General features: G+C 37.4%; 1 protein-coding gene across 1 annotated transcript in view; it reads right to left on the bottom strand.

Moving 5' to 3' along the window:
• Window positions 1-16,582, bottom strand: part of LOC117410642 (inhibitor of Bruton tyrosine kinase-like) — a 52,232-nt gene that overhangs the window by 12,872 nt on the left and 22,778 nt on the right. Inside the window, exons 2-8 of the mRNA XM_059025638.1 lie at window positions 11,156-11,423; window positions 9,419-9,506; window positions 8,424-8,515; window positions 7,187-7,351; window positions 6,833-6,949; window positions 6,381-6,481; window positions 1,980-2,026 (exon numbers count right to left, since the gene is read on the bottom strand). Coding sequence (XP_058881621.1) covers window positions 1,980-2,026; window positions 6,381-6,481; window positions 6,833-6,857 — 173 coding nt within the window. The 5' untranslated portion in view covers window positions 6,858-6,949; window positions 7,187-7,351; window positions 8,424-8,515; window positions 9,419-9,506; window positions 11,156-11,423. The remainder of the gene's footprint in view (window positions 1-1,979; window positions 2,027-6,380; window positions 6,482-6,832; window positions 6,950-7,186; window positions 7,352-8,423; window positions 8,516-9,418; window positions 9,507-11,155; window positions 11,424-16,582) is intronic.

The raw sequence follows: 16,582 nt of genomic DNA, 5'->3' as shown, positions 1-16,582 counted from the left end.
GCTGGAATCCTCATCCTCCCAGACGTCCTGTGAAATACCAGCCTGTGACGGAAATATAATGAGTTCTGGTCGTAAATCTCCCTCTCGACCTGTGAGGATACAAAGTAGCGAAAGGGAAAGGCTTTGGACAGGTTGTCCTGACAGTTCATTCCCTGGGTCGGGAAGTCAATCAGCCTGGAAAAAGACGAGACTCCAGTGCGAGAATGTATTGACCTGGAAGGTAAACGAGGTAGCAGCTGCAGGCAATAGAGTCAGCTGTAATCGTTTACCAAGGGGTCATGCATAATCGCATAAAAGGGGCTGGAGAATTGTAAATCTTTTCCTTCGCTTGGGTTTTGACGTGGAAACTGGAAGGACCGGGAGATTGCCCAAAATAATTAAAAGAAAATAATTTGTGAGTGTTTTGTTTGTTTGTTATCACCAGACGGCTAAACACAAATCCGGAGCTGTCGCCAAGGGCCAGCACGAAACCGGATCACCACTGCACTACCGTCACGAATAAACATTGTTATCAGCACCTGTTTCACTAAAAGCACGTATTATATAGTACTTCACCACAAGCACTGAGAGCACTCACTTTGGCACAGTGATCGTGTGTGTCTAATTGTGTGTGTTTTGTACCGTGTTTTTCATTTGCGGGACTGCAACCCTTTGTTTCATCACTGCCCAATACACATTGTTGTGTATTGCCAGCTCTTTATTATTTACTGGCAGGTCATCAGACCATTGGATTATAAACCATTAAAACATTTTCACCCGTACTTTGTTGTCTGTGTGATTCTTGGAATTACGGTATCTGCACTGCACCTGCTATACACCTGCTACCACTTACCACTTTGCCACACAGCCCCAACAATAAAATATGGTAATTGCGCCAGTCATCATTTACTTTTCTAAACTAAAATACGCTACCGCGGTAAAGTTAGCTTGACGTTTGATATTCGACTCAAGCTAACCAGACATGAATGAAAATGGCTGTATCTCGCCAACCACAGAAGCTAGAGTGCTCAAACCAACTTTAATTTAAACGAGACCAATTGTGAATTGTTTCACAGTATCGATTTTACATGTGAATCCTAAGAATAATTTCTGGAAAATAATAACATACCGCACATACGCACACTTAGCCTCAGCCACGCGTAAAAGGGCTTTATCTCCCCAACCACAGTAGCTAGAGCGTCCAAACCAACTTTAATGTGAAGAAGACCAATTGTGAATTGTTTCACAAGCTCTCCTTTGCATGTGAATCAAACAAATAAATTGTGAAAACAATAACATACCGCATATACACACACAGCCTACCTGACACGCGTAAAATGGCGTTATCTCCTCAACCATTGCAGCTACAGCGCTCAAACCAACTTTAATTTAAAGGATGCCAAATGTGAATTGTTTCACAATCCGTGTTTTACCTGTAAAGCCTAAGAATAATTTGTGAATACAATAACATATCGCATATACATACCACCGTCCCAGCTTCAATTAAAAGTGCTTGATATCCCCAACCACAGCAGCTAGCATTTTCAAACCAACTTTAATTTAAAGAAGACCAGTTGTGAATTGTTTCACAGCTTCTGTTCTACATGTGAATCCTAATAATAATTTGTGAAAAAACAAATGGTTGTGGATATCAAGCCATTTTACGCATGTCAGGCTAAGTGTGTGCGCATATGCGATGTTTTGTTTTTCAAATATTATTCTTAGGATTCACATGTAAAACAAAAGCTGTGAAGCAATTCACAACTGGTCTTTAAATTAAAGTTGGTTTGAACGCTGTAGCTGCTGATCCAGGAGCATCGTCTGATGCGCCTGGAGTACAGAAGGATGTACCGTCTGATTGCACGCACCGCTGCCAGGCAGGATCGGCAATATAGCCACCTTCTGGAAAGGCTGGACCACGCTGATCAGCAGCACCAAGAGGTGGTTGCGTTGCATGCCGAATTTCTGCAGACAATAACAAGAGAACTGCAGGTACCTACCCCAGCTCCAGGTCTGTACATAGGAACGAAGTGGATGAGGGTGTCTGCTGGAAAGAAAGCTCTAGATGAGAAAGAATAGATGCACGATTCCTTTCCTGCACACCCATTGCATGGGACTGAAGGAGTTCTTCCCATACAAGACTTAATCTAGCCAGTGTTTGTCTGCGTCTTCTCCATCCATCCATTTTTGTCGCAACTACATTGTAAAAAGGCCTATGATTTTGTATACCCTTATAACTAATTAGCAAATACACACAAATTATGTATTTATTATATTAACAGCGTTTGTGTAAGTTTCCACATTTTCTGCATAATTAATTTTAATATTTCAACAAAGTACCTGTGTTTGAAACCAACACATCATGAGTTGTTTTTAATATATTTGTTCCACATTAACGCATATTTATGATTATTGAACGCATACTACTTTTGTTTAGCACATTAACAGTTACGCAGTTGACTAACACTAATATACAGCTCTGGAAAAAATTAAGAGACCACTGCAAAATTATCAGTTTCTCTGGTTTTACTATTTATAGGTATGTGTTTGGGTAAAATGAACATTTTTGTTTTATTCTATAAACTACTGACAACATTTCTCCCAAATTCCAAATAAAAATATTGTCATTTAGAGCATTTATTTGCAGAAAATTACAACTGGTCAAAATAACAAAAAAGATGCAGTGTTGTCAGACCTCGAATAATGCAAAGAAAATAAGTTCATATTCATTTTTAAACAACACAATACTAATGTTTTAACTTAGGAAGAGTTCAGAAATCAATATTTGGTGGAATAACCCTGATTTTCAAGCACAGCTTTCATGCATCTTGGCATGCTGTCCACCAGTCTTTCACATTGATGTTGGGTGACTTTATGACACTCCTGGCGCAAAAATTCAAGCAGCTTTGCTTTGTTTGATGGCTTGTGACCATCCATCTTCCTCTTGATCACATTCCAGAGGTTTTCAATGGGGTTCAGGTCTGGAGATTGGGCTGGCCATGACAGGGTCTTGATCTGGTGGTCCTCCATCCACACCTTGATTGACCTGGCTGTGTGGCATGGAGCATTGTCCTGCTGGAAAAACCAATCCTCAGAGTAGGGGAACATTGTCAGAGCAGAAGGAAGCAAGTTTTCTTCCAGGACAACCTTGTACTTGGCTTGATTCATGTGTCCTTCACAAAGACAAATCTGCCCGATTCCAGCCTTGCTGAAGCACCCCCAGATGAGTCCAATTTTCAGCTTTGCCCAACACCTGGTCGTCTAATGGTTAGACGGAGACCTGGAGAGGCCTACAAGCGGCCTACAAGGGGGTGCTTCAGCAAGGCTGGAATCGGGCAGCTTTGGCATGAATCAAGCCAAGTACAAGGTTGTCCTGGAAGAAAGCTTCCTTCTGCTCTGACAATGTTCCCCAACTCTGAGGATTGGTTTTTCCAGCAGGACAATGCTCCATGCCACACAGCCAGGTCAATCAAGGTGTGGATGGAGGACCATCAGAACAAGACCCTGTCATGGCCAGCCCAATCTCCAGACCTGAACCCCATTGAAAACCTCTGGAATGTGATCAAGAGGAAGATGGATGGTCACAAGCCATCAAACAAAGCCAAGCTGCTTGAATTTTTGCGCCAGGAGTGGCATAAAGTCACCCAACATCAATGTGAAAGACTGGTGGACAGCATGCCAAGACGCATGAAAGCTGTGCTTGAAAATCAGGGTTATTCCACCAAATATTGATTTCTGAACTCTTCCTAAGTTAAAACATTAGTATTGTGTTGTTTAAAAATGAATATGAACTTATTTTCTTTGCATTATTCGAGGTCTGACAACACTGCATCCTTTTTGTTATTTTGACCAGTTGTAATTTTCTGCAAATAAATGCTCTAAATGACAATATTTTTATTTGGAATTTGGGAGAAATGTTGTCAGTAGTTTATAGAATAAAACAAAAATGTTCATTTTACCCAAACACATACCTATAAATAGTAAAACCAGAGAAACTGATAATTTTGCAGTGGTCTCTTAATTTTTTCCAGAGCTGTATATGGGTGTGTGAAAGGACATCAGTAGCCTAAGAAGCATAAGAAAAGCAGCAATGGGAATTAGTGAGTGCTGTCGGTTTTCTGTACACATGATACTTCTACCATTTCTAGAACAACTAATTCTAAACAATAATAGTAATAACTATTATTATTTTCTTCTTGGCAGCATGAACCGTTTTAACTGCAAGCCTTTTGCATTCTAGACAGATGGGGGGTAACCTTCTCTTCATCTCTGCCTAGCACGTAAAGCCTCATGTAAACCCCTATGCATTATTTGAACAATATCCTTGATCTCTTTTCAGCGCGTTTGGTGATATTTAAATAAACCCTCCCAATATTTTATTATTAATGAGGTCGTTTGCATTTGGACGACTAAATTCTCTCTCTAAAAGAGAAGCAGAAGCAGAACTGTCATGACCAAGAAAGCGCGAGAGATCTGTTGTCACGCTTTTCAGTTTTTGCTTGTAAACTGCCCCAGTGATAGCAAACAGACTAATGAGCAATCTTTATAAGGACCCCTTCAGGGGTGGCTTAATTGCATTCATGTATGTAAGGATATTGTAATTTTCTTTTAGTTAGCACTACATGATATTCCTAAGGAATTCATTCCATGACATTTGGTATTTTCCCAGGTTTGTATTATTTGGTTCACAAGAGGATATTTAAATGGGACACACACACACACATAGTTGTAGTCAAAAGTTTACATACCCCAATGGAAATGTATACTTTCTAGAAATTTCTCGAAAACAAATCATTTTAGGAAAAATCTTTTGTAGCAAAAGTTTTGCTTTTGTGGATGAGGGGAAAAAAATTAAAATAAATAGATGTCTACAATTATTCCAGCGTTTTTAAAATTTTTTTTGCAAAACTTCAAAAATGCTAATTCAAAAGTATACATACCCTGACAAGAAAAATGAAATTACTAGCTAGTTGAGGCACCTTTAGCAATAATAACCTCTTTTAAAACCTCTTTAGTTCCAGTTCATTCAAATTCAGAGGACTTCTCTTGTGCACAGTCTTCTTCAACAAGACTCTCAAATCGGATTTAGATCGGGACTTTGACTAGGCCATTCCAGAACCTTGATCTTATTCTTTAACCATTCTGAAGTAGACTTTGATATGTGCTTTGGGTTGTTGTACAAGTGTTGTAGCGGAGGGTTTCAGAGGATTGGCCAGTATCGTTTGTCATGCTACAGAATCCATTTTACAATGTATTGGAACTAAATTTCCTCTGTCACTAGAGGACCAACAGCCCCATAGAAGGATATTGCTGCCTCCATGCTTGACAGTAGGTATGGTGTTCTTTTTTTTGCACACCTTACCAGACTTTCTCCAAACGTAAACACTATCAGCGTGACCAAATAGCTCGATTTTGTTTTTCCTTGGCCTGCAACCATTGAGACCTTTACCATGCAATACTTGACCTATGGTTGAAATGGAAATCCCAGTCCCACTTGCAGCCAATTCACTTTGAATATCTTTGGCAGTCAATCTCAGATTGTTATTAACCTTCCTCACAATTCTTATACTTATTCTTGGTGAAAGAACCTCCTTTCTTCCAGACCGAGGTGGCGTTGTGACAGTACCATGATTCATGTACTTCTTGATAATAGAAACAATAGTTGAAATTGGGATACTCAAATGCTTGGAAATCATCTTGTATCCTTTGACAATAGCTCTTTACTTTGTCCCATATTCACTTATTGGTAATGACAGCAATCATCCTATGCATAACCGTTTTATACTCGCCTACAATCCACCATTTTCTAGACTTTTCTAGAATTAGGTTCTGCATTATCATATTGAAATTTCTAGCACCTTGTAGACAATACTATCATAGCATCAAAGGTTATGAATACTTTTGAATTAGCATTTTGAGTTTTGCAAAAAGAAATTGCCTAAATAAATAAATTGTAGACATCTATTTCTTGTAACTTTTTTTCCCTCATCCACAAAAGCAACATTTTTGCTACAAAAGATTTTTCCTAAAATTCTTTGTTTGAGAAATGTCTAGAAATTACACATTTCCATTGGGGTATGTAAACTTTTGACTACAACTGTATATATGCTTGTGACAAGCACACTCTAGTGGTTACGTCAGACCAGAAAGGAGTACACAGACAGACGGTGGATGAAATGGTAAATGCACTTGCTTGCGCCGTTTTATTGTAAAATAAATGGTTAACACACGCAACATACAACATATAACACACACATGCACACAGGGGCGGGGCACATTGCCACAATGCTACTATTTACCCCTTAAAAGAAAATGCTACTATTTTCCATTCAAGGAAAATAGTAGCATTTTACAAGCATAGATTAAAACCAATGTTTAAAAGCAGTGCTGATCTTGCTGACCTGTGGAGGTCGGGCTGTGGATGATGTCAGAGAGGTTATAACCCCCCGAACTGTCAGAGCTGCTCCTTGGCTTCTTCTTGGCCTTTTGTAAAAGGGTTTCTCTGAAAAGGGTAAAAAGAAAGAAAAAAAGGAGACGTAGAAATATGTGGATCACTTTTCTTTTCACACATTTGGGTTAAGTCAACTGACCTGAAAGGTGGTAGATCAAAATACCACCATCATTTAAATCATTACATTTTACTTTGATTAACAGTCTCTTAAGCACATTGTCTTGAACAGCAATTTAAAAAGACAGTTTTGGTCTTAATTTAATATTTATCATATCATGCAATTTAGAATCAATATCTTCACCAGATTAAATATATAATTATAATTGGCTTTAGGTTTAGGAAGGGTTAGGGACATGCATTCCAGTTAATTTTATTTATTTATTTAAAGCAGAGAGTGCATACCTGCATGCAGGTTCTGTGTCTGCATCAGCCTTACTCCACAGCAAGCTCCTCCTCAAAACAACTTAGGTCAGGCCCATCCAGATATGGTGTGATTATTCTCTTTTGCATCGCAGGGATCTTGGGAATTACGTAAATTAAGTAAATCAAATCAGTTAAGATTGCATATCATTAGGAGGAAATAACAACCAAGATCTAGGTCAGGAAAATAAGACTATCCCTCTCTCAAAGAGTTTACCACCATTCCAAAGTCTGATTAACAGACAGAAGGAAAGCAGTCTCCATATACTCACATTTTTTAAATAGTATTTCAAGAAAGTAATTAGTTTCATCAGAACTGGATAAGTGAATACATACCATCTTCTGGTAAGCAGCAGACAGCTCCTTCAGCACCTCATCACTAAGAACATCCAGAGTTCTAAACAGAGCTTTAATAACCAACAGGGCACGAGGTTAAGATCATGAAGGGCAAGGCAATGTTGCCTTCGTTGGGTGTGAAAATTCAGGGGCACCAAGGCAGTTCTAGGGGGCAAAAAGGCAAAACATAAATCCAACCCAAGGGCACCAAGGCGATTTCATACTCTTCATAAAACAACAAAAAATAAATACAAAGAAGAAACACAAATCAATGTTTTCTTAGTGTTTCACACACTAATTGTTACAAAAATAAAATATAGGTCATTTTTCCATTGTAAAAATAAAATGGTATAAAAATATCCCATTTAAAAACAACAAATGAAAAAATACAAAGGGTAACTTGGCAAAAAATAAATAGAGGATATTTTTTACTAAACTCTCATCCTGTTAACAAGAGCTAAATATAGCTTTTCTGTGTCTTGTAATTCAAGATTTTTTAAAACCCTCTATGCCATGTGTTTCATAATTCACTGTAAATCAAGTTCAACTGGATTTCATATAACATGTTGTCCACTGGTGAAACGAATGTTTAATCAATGCATTTTTAAATGCTAAAAATAGTATTCTTTCAGACATGGAGATTCAAGGAGAATTGGATATTATTATTATTATTATTATTATTATTATTATTATTATTACACGGCACTGGTTCTAATTCATAGAAATCGTGAAATCCATGGTCACCACCGAAAATACAGCCTTAGTGATACAATTGATTCATGTTTAAAACCAACCAACGCACATGCTTGTTGATTGAGAGGACTTGATATCAGTAATTATTTAATTTAATATTGCAATATAATACACAGTGGTATTTCTGCCTATCAATTATTATTTTGCACATAACATGCATATACCTATATTACTGAAGTGCAGCAACACAGCTAAACGTTAAATCGAATCGGGCCCTTGAACACTTTGGGCCCCTTGAAGCGCTTTGTCATGGTGGTCTACTATGAAAGGAGCACCAAAAAATAATATATACATAATTAAGAAACTAACGTTAAGAAACTGTGTAATTAACCTCAAAATTGCTCTCATTTTCAGTAATTGAACAAAATGTGCTAAAATATTGGAATTTAGTTTTAATGTTTAGAGGACTGCTAAATTTTGGTTTAATTAACATTTAAAGTTGACAGACCAAAAGTTACCCAAAAGAACCAAAACTCATTCTTACCAAGCAGACAGACTGGCAATCCCAAATTTATTTGCCAGTCCCTGCAATGTTTTCACAGGGTTGGCTTCCTCACTGGCCCCCTTGCCCTTCATCTGCAATTAACAAAAGCAAATTGTTCACTACACAACAACATTTAATACACACTGGGGTTAATTGGTCCAATAAATCCTTGCATATTGCACAAACAGTGCTGACAAATCATATACTCTATAACACAGACGTTACTTAAGTTACTGAAGTTCATTCATGCATACTGAACATATGCCAATTTTAGCATTTAGGTGTATACATTTTTTTAAAAATCTGTTTTCTATTACTAAAAAAAAAAAAAATTAATTGTTATATTGATTTAAAAGGAGTGCTAACCAACGCTTAAAAAAAAATTACCAGCTTTACTAACTAACATTATTACTCCTCTGTTTTATTATGCAGAGAATCACTAATTCAGAACATGCAGATATTTCAGATACAATGTTCTGATGATGCAGCAGCAGCTTTTCATCTGTATCGATGTATTTAAAAGAGCTCCATATCTTAATTATAAAACCAAATCAATAACACCAAGGCAGAGGGACAGTGATTATGTGTGTCGAGTGCTAATCAAAGGCATTTCATTTTTAAACCTTGGTTATCACTCCTTTAAGCATTAGGCCCTGCCTCTTAATCGTTCCCAACTCTTAATTCCTGACATAATAAATATACACACTTGTAAGAGTTTCACAGACCCCAAATAGCAATATTCTTGCACTACCTTACCCGAGGCAATATAAGGAAGTCCAAGTGTTCAATCAGGATCTGTGAAACTAATGTCGAAATGTGTTTCGGTTGTAGAGTGGAAGATCTTCAGAGCTGGAAATCAGCATCATAGTGGTCTTCAGTTTTACTTCACTATGCAAACCACATACCTCTCTTTTCAGGGGTCTTCTTGATGTCTGACACCCACTGCCCAGAAAATCATTCACCCTCTGTAGTGATAAACATAATTCCACTCTTACTAAGAGCAATATCTAACATGAAGACTTGCCGTCCATACACCCATCTGCACTGCTTCACAGAGCCACTTGACAACTTCCAGCAAAACACCTACAAAAACAATTACAAGAAAACCTCTTGAATAGGTTAGACACAGCTGTCTGCTGCATGATCCGTTTTCCACAAAATCTTATAAACAAAAGGTTTTTTTTTGGTTTTTTTACATATATACTGAACTGGAGAATGAAAAAAGAATTGGATTTGTGTTAGCCATTGTACCATTTTTGTCTAAATTTCAACTGTATTTCAACAGTGTTTTGTCCACAGCAATTTGGTGTCACATTTTACACATTAGAATTCATTATTGTTAATTAAATTGATTTCAAAACAGACTGTTTAAGTGTATTTCGTTCATGACTAGTGCAATCTGCACTGCAAGACTCGACAAATGTTGCACTGCTTTTCACACCCTCAAGATGGTGCTAACATGCAAGACTTCCTTTCAACATCTAGATCTGTTTTTTTAGGCACTCATATGTTTTATCATGTTGCCCACATGATGCAACATATGTATGATAACAGCTTTTTTTTCTTTTTTTATAAAGCAGCAAGACAGAAATGCAAGAAATGTTTCAGCCATTTTGTGTCATGCAATTTAGTAAACCAAAAACTGGCTTAAAAAGGCCTAAGACCAATATTCATTTAGTTTGTGAAAACTATGACTGTTCTATAACTAGATCAAGATCAACAGTTTTAATTTAACTGCATGGTTGTCTAAAGTAAAATAAATCTGGTCCACTGTATCTTAACCTTTAGTTCCTTGATGACAGGTTTCTGTGATATCAGATCTGAATTGCAGATTTTACCTCAGTAAAGTGTTTCTGTGATATCAGGTCTGAATTGCAGATTTTGCCTCAGTAAAGTGTTTCTGTGATATCAGGTCTGAATTGCAGATTTTACCTCAGTAAAGTGTTTCTGTGATATCAGGTCTGAATTGCAGATTTTGCCTCAGTAAAGTGTTTCTGTGATATCAGATCGGAATTGCAGATTTTACCTCAGTAAAGTGTTTCTGTGATATCAGGTCTGAATTGCAGATTTTACCTCAGTAAAGTGTTTCTGTGATATCAGGTCTGAATTGCAGATTTTACCTCAGTAAAGTGTTTCTGTGATATCAGGTCTGAATTGCAGATTTTACCTCAGTAAAGTGTTTCTGTGATATCAGGTCTGAATTGCAGATTTTACCTCAGTAAAGTGTTTCTGTGATATCAGGTCTGAATTGCAGATTTTACCTCAGTAAAGTGTTTCTGTGATATCAGGTCTGAATTGCAGATTTTACCTCAGTAAAGTGTTTCTGTGATATCAGGTCTGAATTGCAGATTTTGCCTCAGTAAAGTGTTTCTGTGATATCAGGTCTGAATTGCAGATTTTACCTCAGTAAAGTGTTTCTGTGATATCAGGTCTGAATTGCAGATTTTACCTCAGTAAAGTGTTTCTGTGATATCAGGTCTGAATTGTAGATTTTGCCTCAGTAAAGTGTTTCTGTGATATCAGGTCTGAATTGCAGATTTTGCCTCAGTAAAGTGTTTTTGTGATATCAGGTCAGAAGAAACTGAAGATACACTGTTCCTGGGGGGAAACACATTTCATTCAGTTTATCATCATTCACTGGATTAAACACATCCAAAACCTATACAAAAAATACATACATATTTATTTGTATTTATCTCCCTATTAAAAAAAGGCTTATTGATTTAACTTACCAGTATTTCTGAAAACTACACTCCTGTGCATGGCGGTCCATCCGGATTCCTTGCCCTTCTCCAGCAGGTCAGCTCCCTTCATGTCCAGCACCCAGTCGAGCACCCCTCTCTTCCCAAGCGAGGCAGCAAAGTGAAGTGCGGTCCTGCCGAAGCTGTCCTTCAGAGTGGCCACATTGTGGCAGTGGGTAGATAGGAAGGCCTTGACTTGGCCTTCTTTGCCCTTGGTCAGCGCAGAGATGATGTCCAGGGCATGCTGGAGCGAGCAACACTTTGGGGTGCAGTCAGGAGAGACCACCACATTCATTCTGAAGTTTTTAATATAACCCCCCCTTCTTACAGAAAAAAAACACCCTGGCAATCTGTTTTTTATTCCAAAATCATTATACTGTATTTAAATTGCAAATAATAATGCTTGTGTTAAAATCCATGGCACCCTAGCAACCCTGCGTCGTTTTTCAAATCATATCAATCAACCATGATAGCTGTACCTTACGCAAATGCATCTAAAGAAAATCTAATTTTGCACCTTAAGCTGCATTAACTAATATATAAATAAATAGATATATGTTACTATATATAAAATATATATATTTTTTATTTTATATACACAAAACACAACTTTGGCACCTTCAATAAATCCTTTCCACAAATACCAACCACCAAAAGGGGAAAGCCCCCCCTTCCCCCCCCCCCCCCCCCCCCCCCCCCCCGTGCATAGTTTTAGAACTTAGAAGTGCTGCCTAAAATCAAACGGATGTAAATAAAATTACTGGGACAAATATTCGAATAAACACTGCTTGAAATGTGTTAAAAAATAAATAAATAAATAAACCCTGTATCAATAACAGATCATGCAATGGAAACCAAGGCATAAGCTACATCTAAAATATGTAACACATGTTCTACTGTACAAGGGAGTGTTTCTGTCATTTTATTAATAGGTAATTTAACATGGTACCTGGTAATTTGTATTTCTGTATTTTTAAACTCTAGACAGATTTGTTTACGTGAAGCAGTCTGAATATTTGTTGAAATTTTGAAATATTTAAACCCATGCTGGTCCCAGCATGAAATTGTACCAAATCCCTGGGTTTGTCTTCTTAGCCCACCCCTAGGTGAGAGTCAATCTCAGATCTATGAATGCTACACTCACTGAGCACATAGCAAAACAGCAGCATGAATCATTAAGAAGAGAAACAGTTTCATTTCCACCCCATTTTGTCAATGATGGAACATGCTATTCACCATCAGTAATTCCCAGCTCACAATCCATAATAATGTTACAGTTTATTTCATTGTGGGAAGTGAATCTATTTAGTCTAGAACAAAGAAGAATTACAGGGGGGGAACTTGATTGAAGTCTTTTAAAAATCGCACAGAGCAGAAACCAGGACCAGAGGGCACAGTTGAAAATTAAATAGGGATAGGAAACACCTTTTTTCACATTGTTAATGCATAATTATTGGGATCCTGTTTGACAAAGTTTTGTGATAAAGCAGCTTCCAGGAGTCAGACAAGCATGGGCTCTTGGAATTCTTTTATGTTCTTAGCAAAAAAAAAAAAAAAAAAACTTCATTTATTTCATACTATTAATACAATCAGAAGAAGCAATGTAATTCCAAAACTTATGTACGTGCATGTGGTCCGTTCAATGGTTATTTTAATACCTGCATTTGTCAATTTCCATGGGTTCATCAAAACTCCATATCCTTGAAAATAATGCAGCTAGGAAACTAGAGCCCCTTTCAAACTGGCATGCTCTACCCGGGTCAGGACACAGTGTCATGTGGGTCGTCTACGCGATTTCAAACTGCTTCTGATAAAGCAGGGTTGACCTGGGTAACAGACACAAGTAAACAATGGGTGTATCAATGACCCGGAAGCAGCTTGTTACAGATGCTTCCATCCAAGCTTCTCTGGATTGAACCGTCGGCCCAAATGTTGATTAGAGCAAATGTGTCTTCATCACTGCTGCAATGTGGCTCATGGTGTGTCTCAAGCAACAAAAACATGGCTAAACAGAAAAAACGAAAACGTTCCTTGTGGAAGTGAAACCTCCACGCAGGCGTGGCTGTTTGTTATTTCCTTGGCCGTCACGTATTTTGTCTCGCTCAACCCGGGTCAAAGCGTATCAACACACATCCTGAGGTGGGTCGCTGGGATCCGGGTTAAACCAGGTACTTGGTTTCACACAATACGGGATTGTGATCTGGGTAGCTAGAACCTGGGTCCGGACCCGGGTGGGAGTGCCAGCGTGAAAGGGGTTTAGGTTAAAAAAAGATCTTCTGCTTGCTTACCTTGCTTTCTGATAGTCTTGCACTTTCATGGTCATTTCACCTGGAGAGTAAAATTGTCCCCACCCCTTTAGGGCCATCTTTCCTGTTGGTAGCCAATCAGTTACTTCCCCTAATGACTAACATGCTTTACAGCCAGTAAGATGCTTGACTCTGAGTACGCTGCTGAGGTTAATTTAACAAGGAAGTACAAGTGTAACAGAATGGCAAGCAAACTTTATTTTACTTAGTGTAGTACCAGATCTGTCATGGTTTACAATGCAAACACATATTCCAATACCCTATGCATTTTCAAAAACATCTGAGAGCAATACAGTGAATTCAAGTAAAATGACACACAAAACTATGAAAGTAATTTGCTAAATACAACCACTTAAAAGGCTGCACTTCTGCCAAGGTGCATTTAAAATGTGTACTACAAAAACTTAACACTGCAACCTACTCTCACAAGAGCTGGCATTTGCTCAATTACATTTCTTGACTGACGCCAAACTAAATCCCAGAAGTGACATTTTGGGATGTGATATTACTACTAACATTATCAATATATCACACAAACCACTCAAATAATTAGTGCTGGGACAAATATTTTTTGACATGTATTCAGATACAAAAATCAGATGTTAGTGTTCACTAGAAATGATAAAAGTACCTTGCACTCACTTACCACTTATTTACTACCTATATATATATATATATATATATATATATATATATATATATATATATATATATATATATATATAATATGCCTATATTTAAAAGTTTCAGACAGCAAAAAGTAAACAAACCAGATTATGCGAGGCATGATCACTATTGAACCCAAAAATCTAAAATGCGTTGTGATACTTTATTACAGCGAGTCAGAATCTCATCGGAAAAAAAAGGCAAGCACCTCCTTCTAAAATGCCTCGCTTAAACAGTGGCCAACTTGTTGGAAATGTTGTGTAGTGATTTTTATACAGATTGTATATATTATATATTTTTGTTATGTGAAATGTAATAAACGAGAACCAAAACGGTGAGTGTTGTACACCCTTCATTTTACGATGCCATTTCCAAGTTTGTTATTTGAAGTGTTTAAAGTTAAATTTAAGTTTTAGTTTGCTTGTTCATCTACAATAAGGCACAAGTAAACCTCATGTAATTACTTTATGAAAACGTGTCTATGGCCACTGTTTACTGTGAAGAAACGGCAAGCAAGGAATTAAAAAAAGTAAGAAAGTTAAACAAAAAAAATGAGGTGTCAACTTTATGTACTGTTTATTTCGGAAATAAACAAAACAATGTTTAACTTGAATTGCTATTTGGCATCATTTGTGTTTTAGTTAATTCACTGGGGTAAATTAAGATTTCTACTTTAACGTGTTACACAACGTCTTGCTGTAAAATAAAGGCACACACACACGGGGCCATGCCCCCTGCCTCTGCTGCTATGCGGTCGCTGCATGCGTTCTGAGCAATACAATGGCTTGTATTACTTTTTGAAAATGAGTATTTACAGTATTACCGAATATTCGATCATGAAAATCCTGTGTTTGTCCGAGCACTACAAATGATAATACTATACTTAGCAATTGAAGAACTGAAGCGCAGAACTTTGGGCCAGTCCATTAAAGCTAACTAACACAGGGGGTAGGGGACGATCAAGTCTTCCCGTAATTCTCTTCTATAAATAAATAAATAAATAAATAAATAAATAAATAAGAAAGAGCTATTACACACCATCTGACCTGCTTGACTGTGTAAAGTATTTCTGGCACCGATGTATGATAACGTCATATCAAAGACACAATTTGTTTTGATTAAAATAATAATAAATAAATAAATACCACCCCCCTCTCTATGAAATGGAAGCTCCTGCCTAGCTCCTTCAAGTATGGTTAAAGTTGACAGAACCCCTCTGACCTGTGTTGATGGTGTATAAAACCCGACCAATCTAGTATATTATACCAAATAAAAATCGATGCTATTAAATCATAGAAATTACCAGAACGGGTGTATTCTGGTCAAAACTGGCAGTTTACTGATTTTCAATTGATCTGATTAAAGAGCTTTACATTGCTGGTTTAAGATGTGGTTATTCGGGTTCAGAAAAAGTCCATTTGTAATTGTTGTCACAGTAATTACTGCAGTGTAAACCCGTGAACTTCGATTATATAAACGTGCTGCATATCCAATAACCAAGAACGCACTATGTTCTATATCCCCCACTCTTGATGGAATTTTCAGCAGACACTTCACGACTGTATTCAAAATGCAATAAGAAGAATGTCTGGTCGCTTATACTTCGGTTTAGTCTTACAAAATAACACGTCGGTGCTTCTGTGCGTAAACATGACTTGCTGCACAAAAAACTGCTGCACTGACTGTCTCCATACCGTCACTATCACCAGCCAACACGAGTCAGATTAAGTGCGGTACTTTACAATTTTGCAACTATTTTGCAGCACTGTTTTTTCAACAATCGAAACAAAAAAAACTGCGGCAAAATTATTTATTTATTTATTTATTATTATTATGTTTTATCCAGTTCCCTCTGATCTTTACTGACACATCATCATCCACTGAGAATGATCACTACCTGGCTGCACATAGGGTAAATTCATCCTTTCATAATTACATTTTTTTGCAGCCTCCTTACCTGTCGCTAATTGAAGGTGTAAGTACTACATTTGCAGAATTCGAGTTTGCTTGTCCATACACTCATCGTCAGTTAACAGTTTCAGTTTAGAACTGAAATTGGAAAACTGGGTCTGGACTTGGTCTTATAGTACTGTAAAGCACCTCTAGTAGAAGACACCGTGTAACATGCAAAACTCTGAGTGGTGGAGATTTGTTGCATGCTGTTCTCCCATTGGATAGACTGTGTGTGTCTAGATATTGCCTACCCAAAAGTAGTAAGTACGTTCTAGGTGACCTATTGTGGACAGTGCGGGTTTCCCGAATACCCTTAATTTTAATTTCTCGTGTTGGTTAATATGTCAGATGTATAAATGCGTTAGAGAGAAATATCCAGACCATTTCCATTATTATTATTATTAGCTATAACACTGGAGTGCCCCAATCCTGCAGGTTTTCCAGGTGTTTTTACATCAAAGGCTAAAGATCTGGAACACCTGTTAATCATGAC

The sequence above is a fragment of the Acipenser ruthenus genome, chromosome 6 (genome assembly GCF_902713425.1).
Source record: "Acipenser ruthenus chromosome 6, fAciRut3.2 maternal haplotype, whole genome shotgun sequence".
Lineage (NCBI taxonomy): Eukaryota > Metazoa > Chordata > Actinopteri > Acipenseriformes > Acipenseridae > Acipenser > Acipenser ruthenus.
Note: the sequence above shows the minus strand (reverse complement) of the source record. Positions and strands in the feature narration are given on the sequence as shown.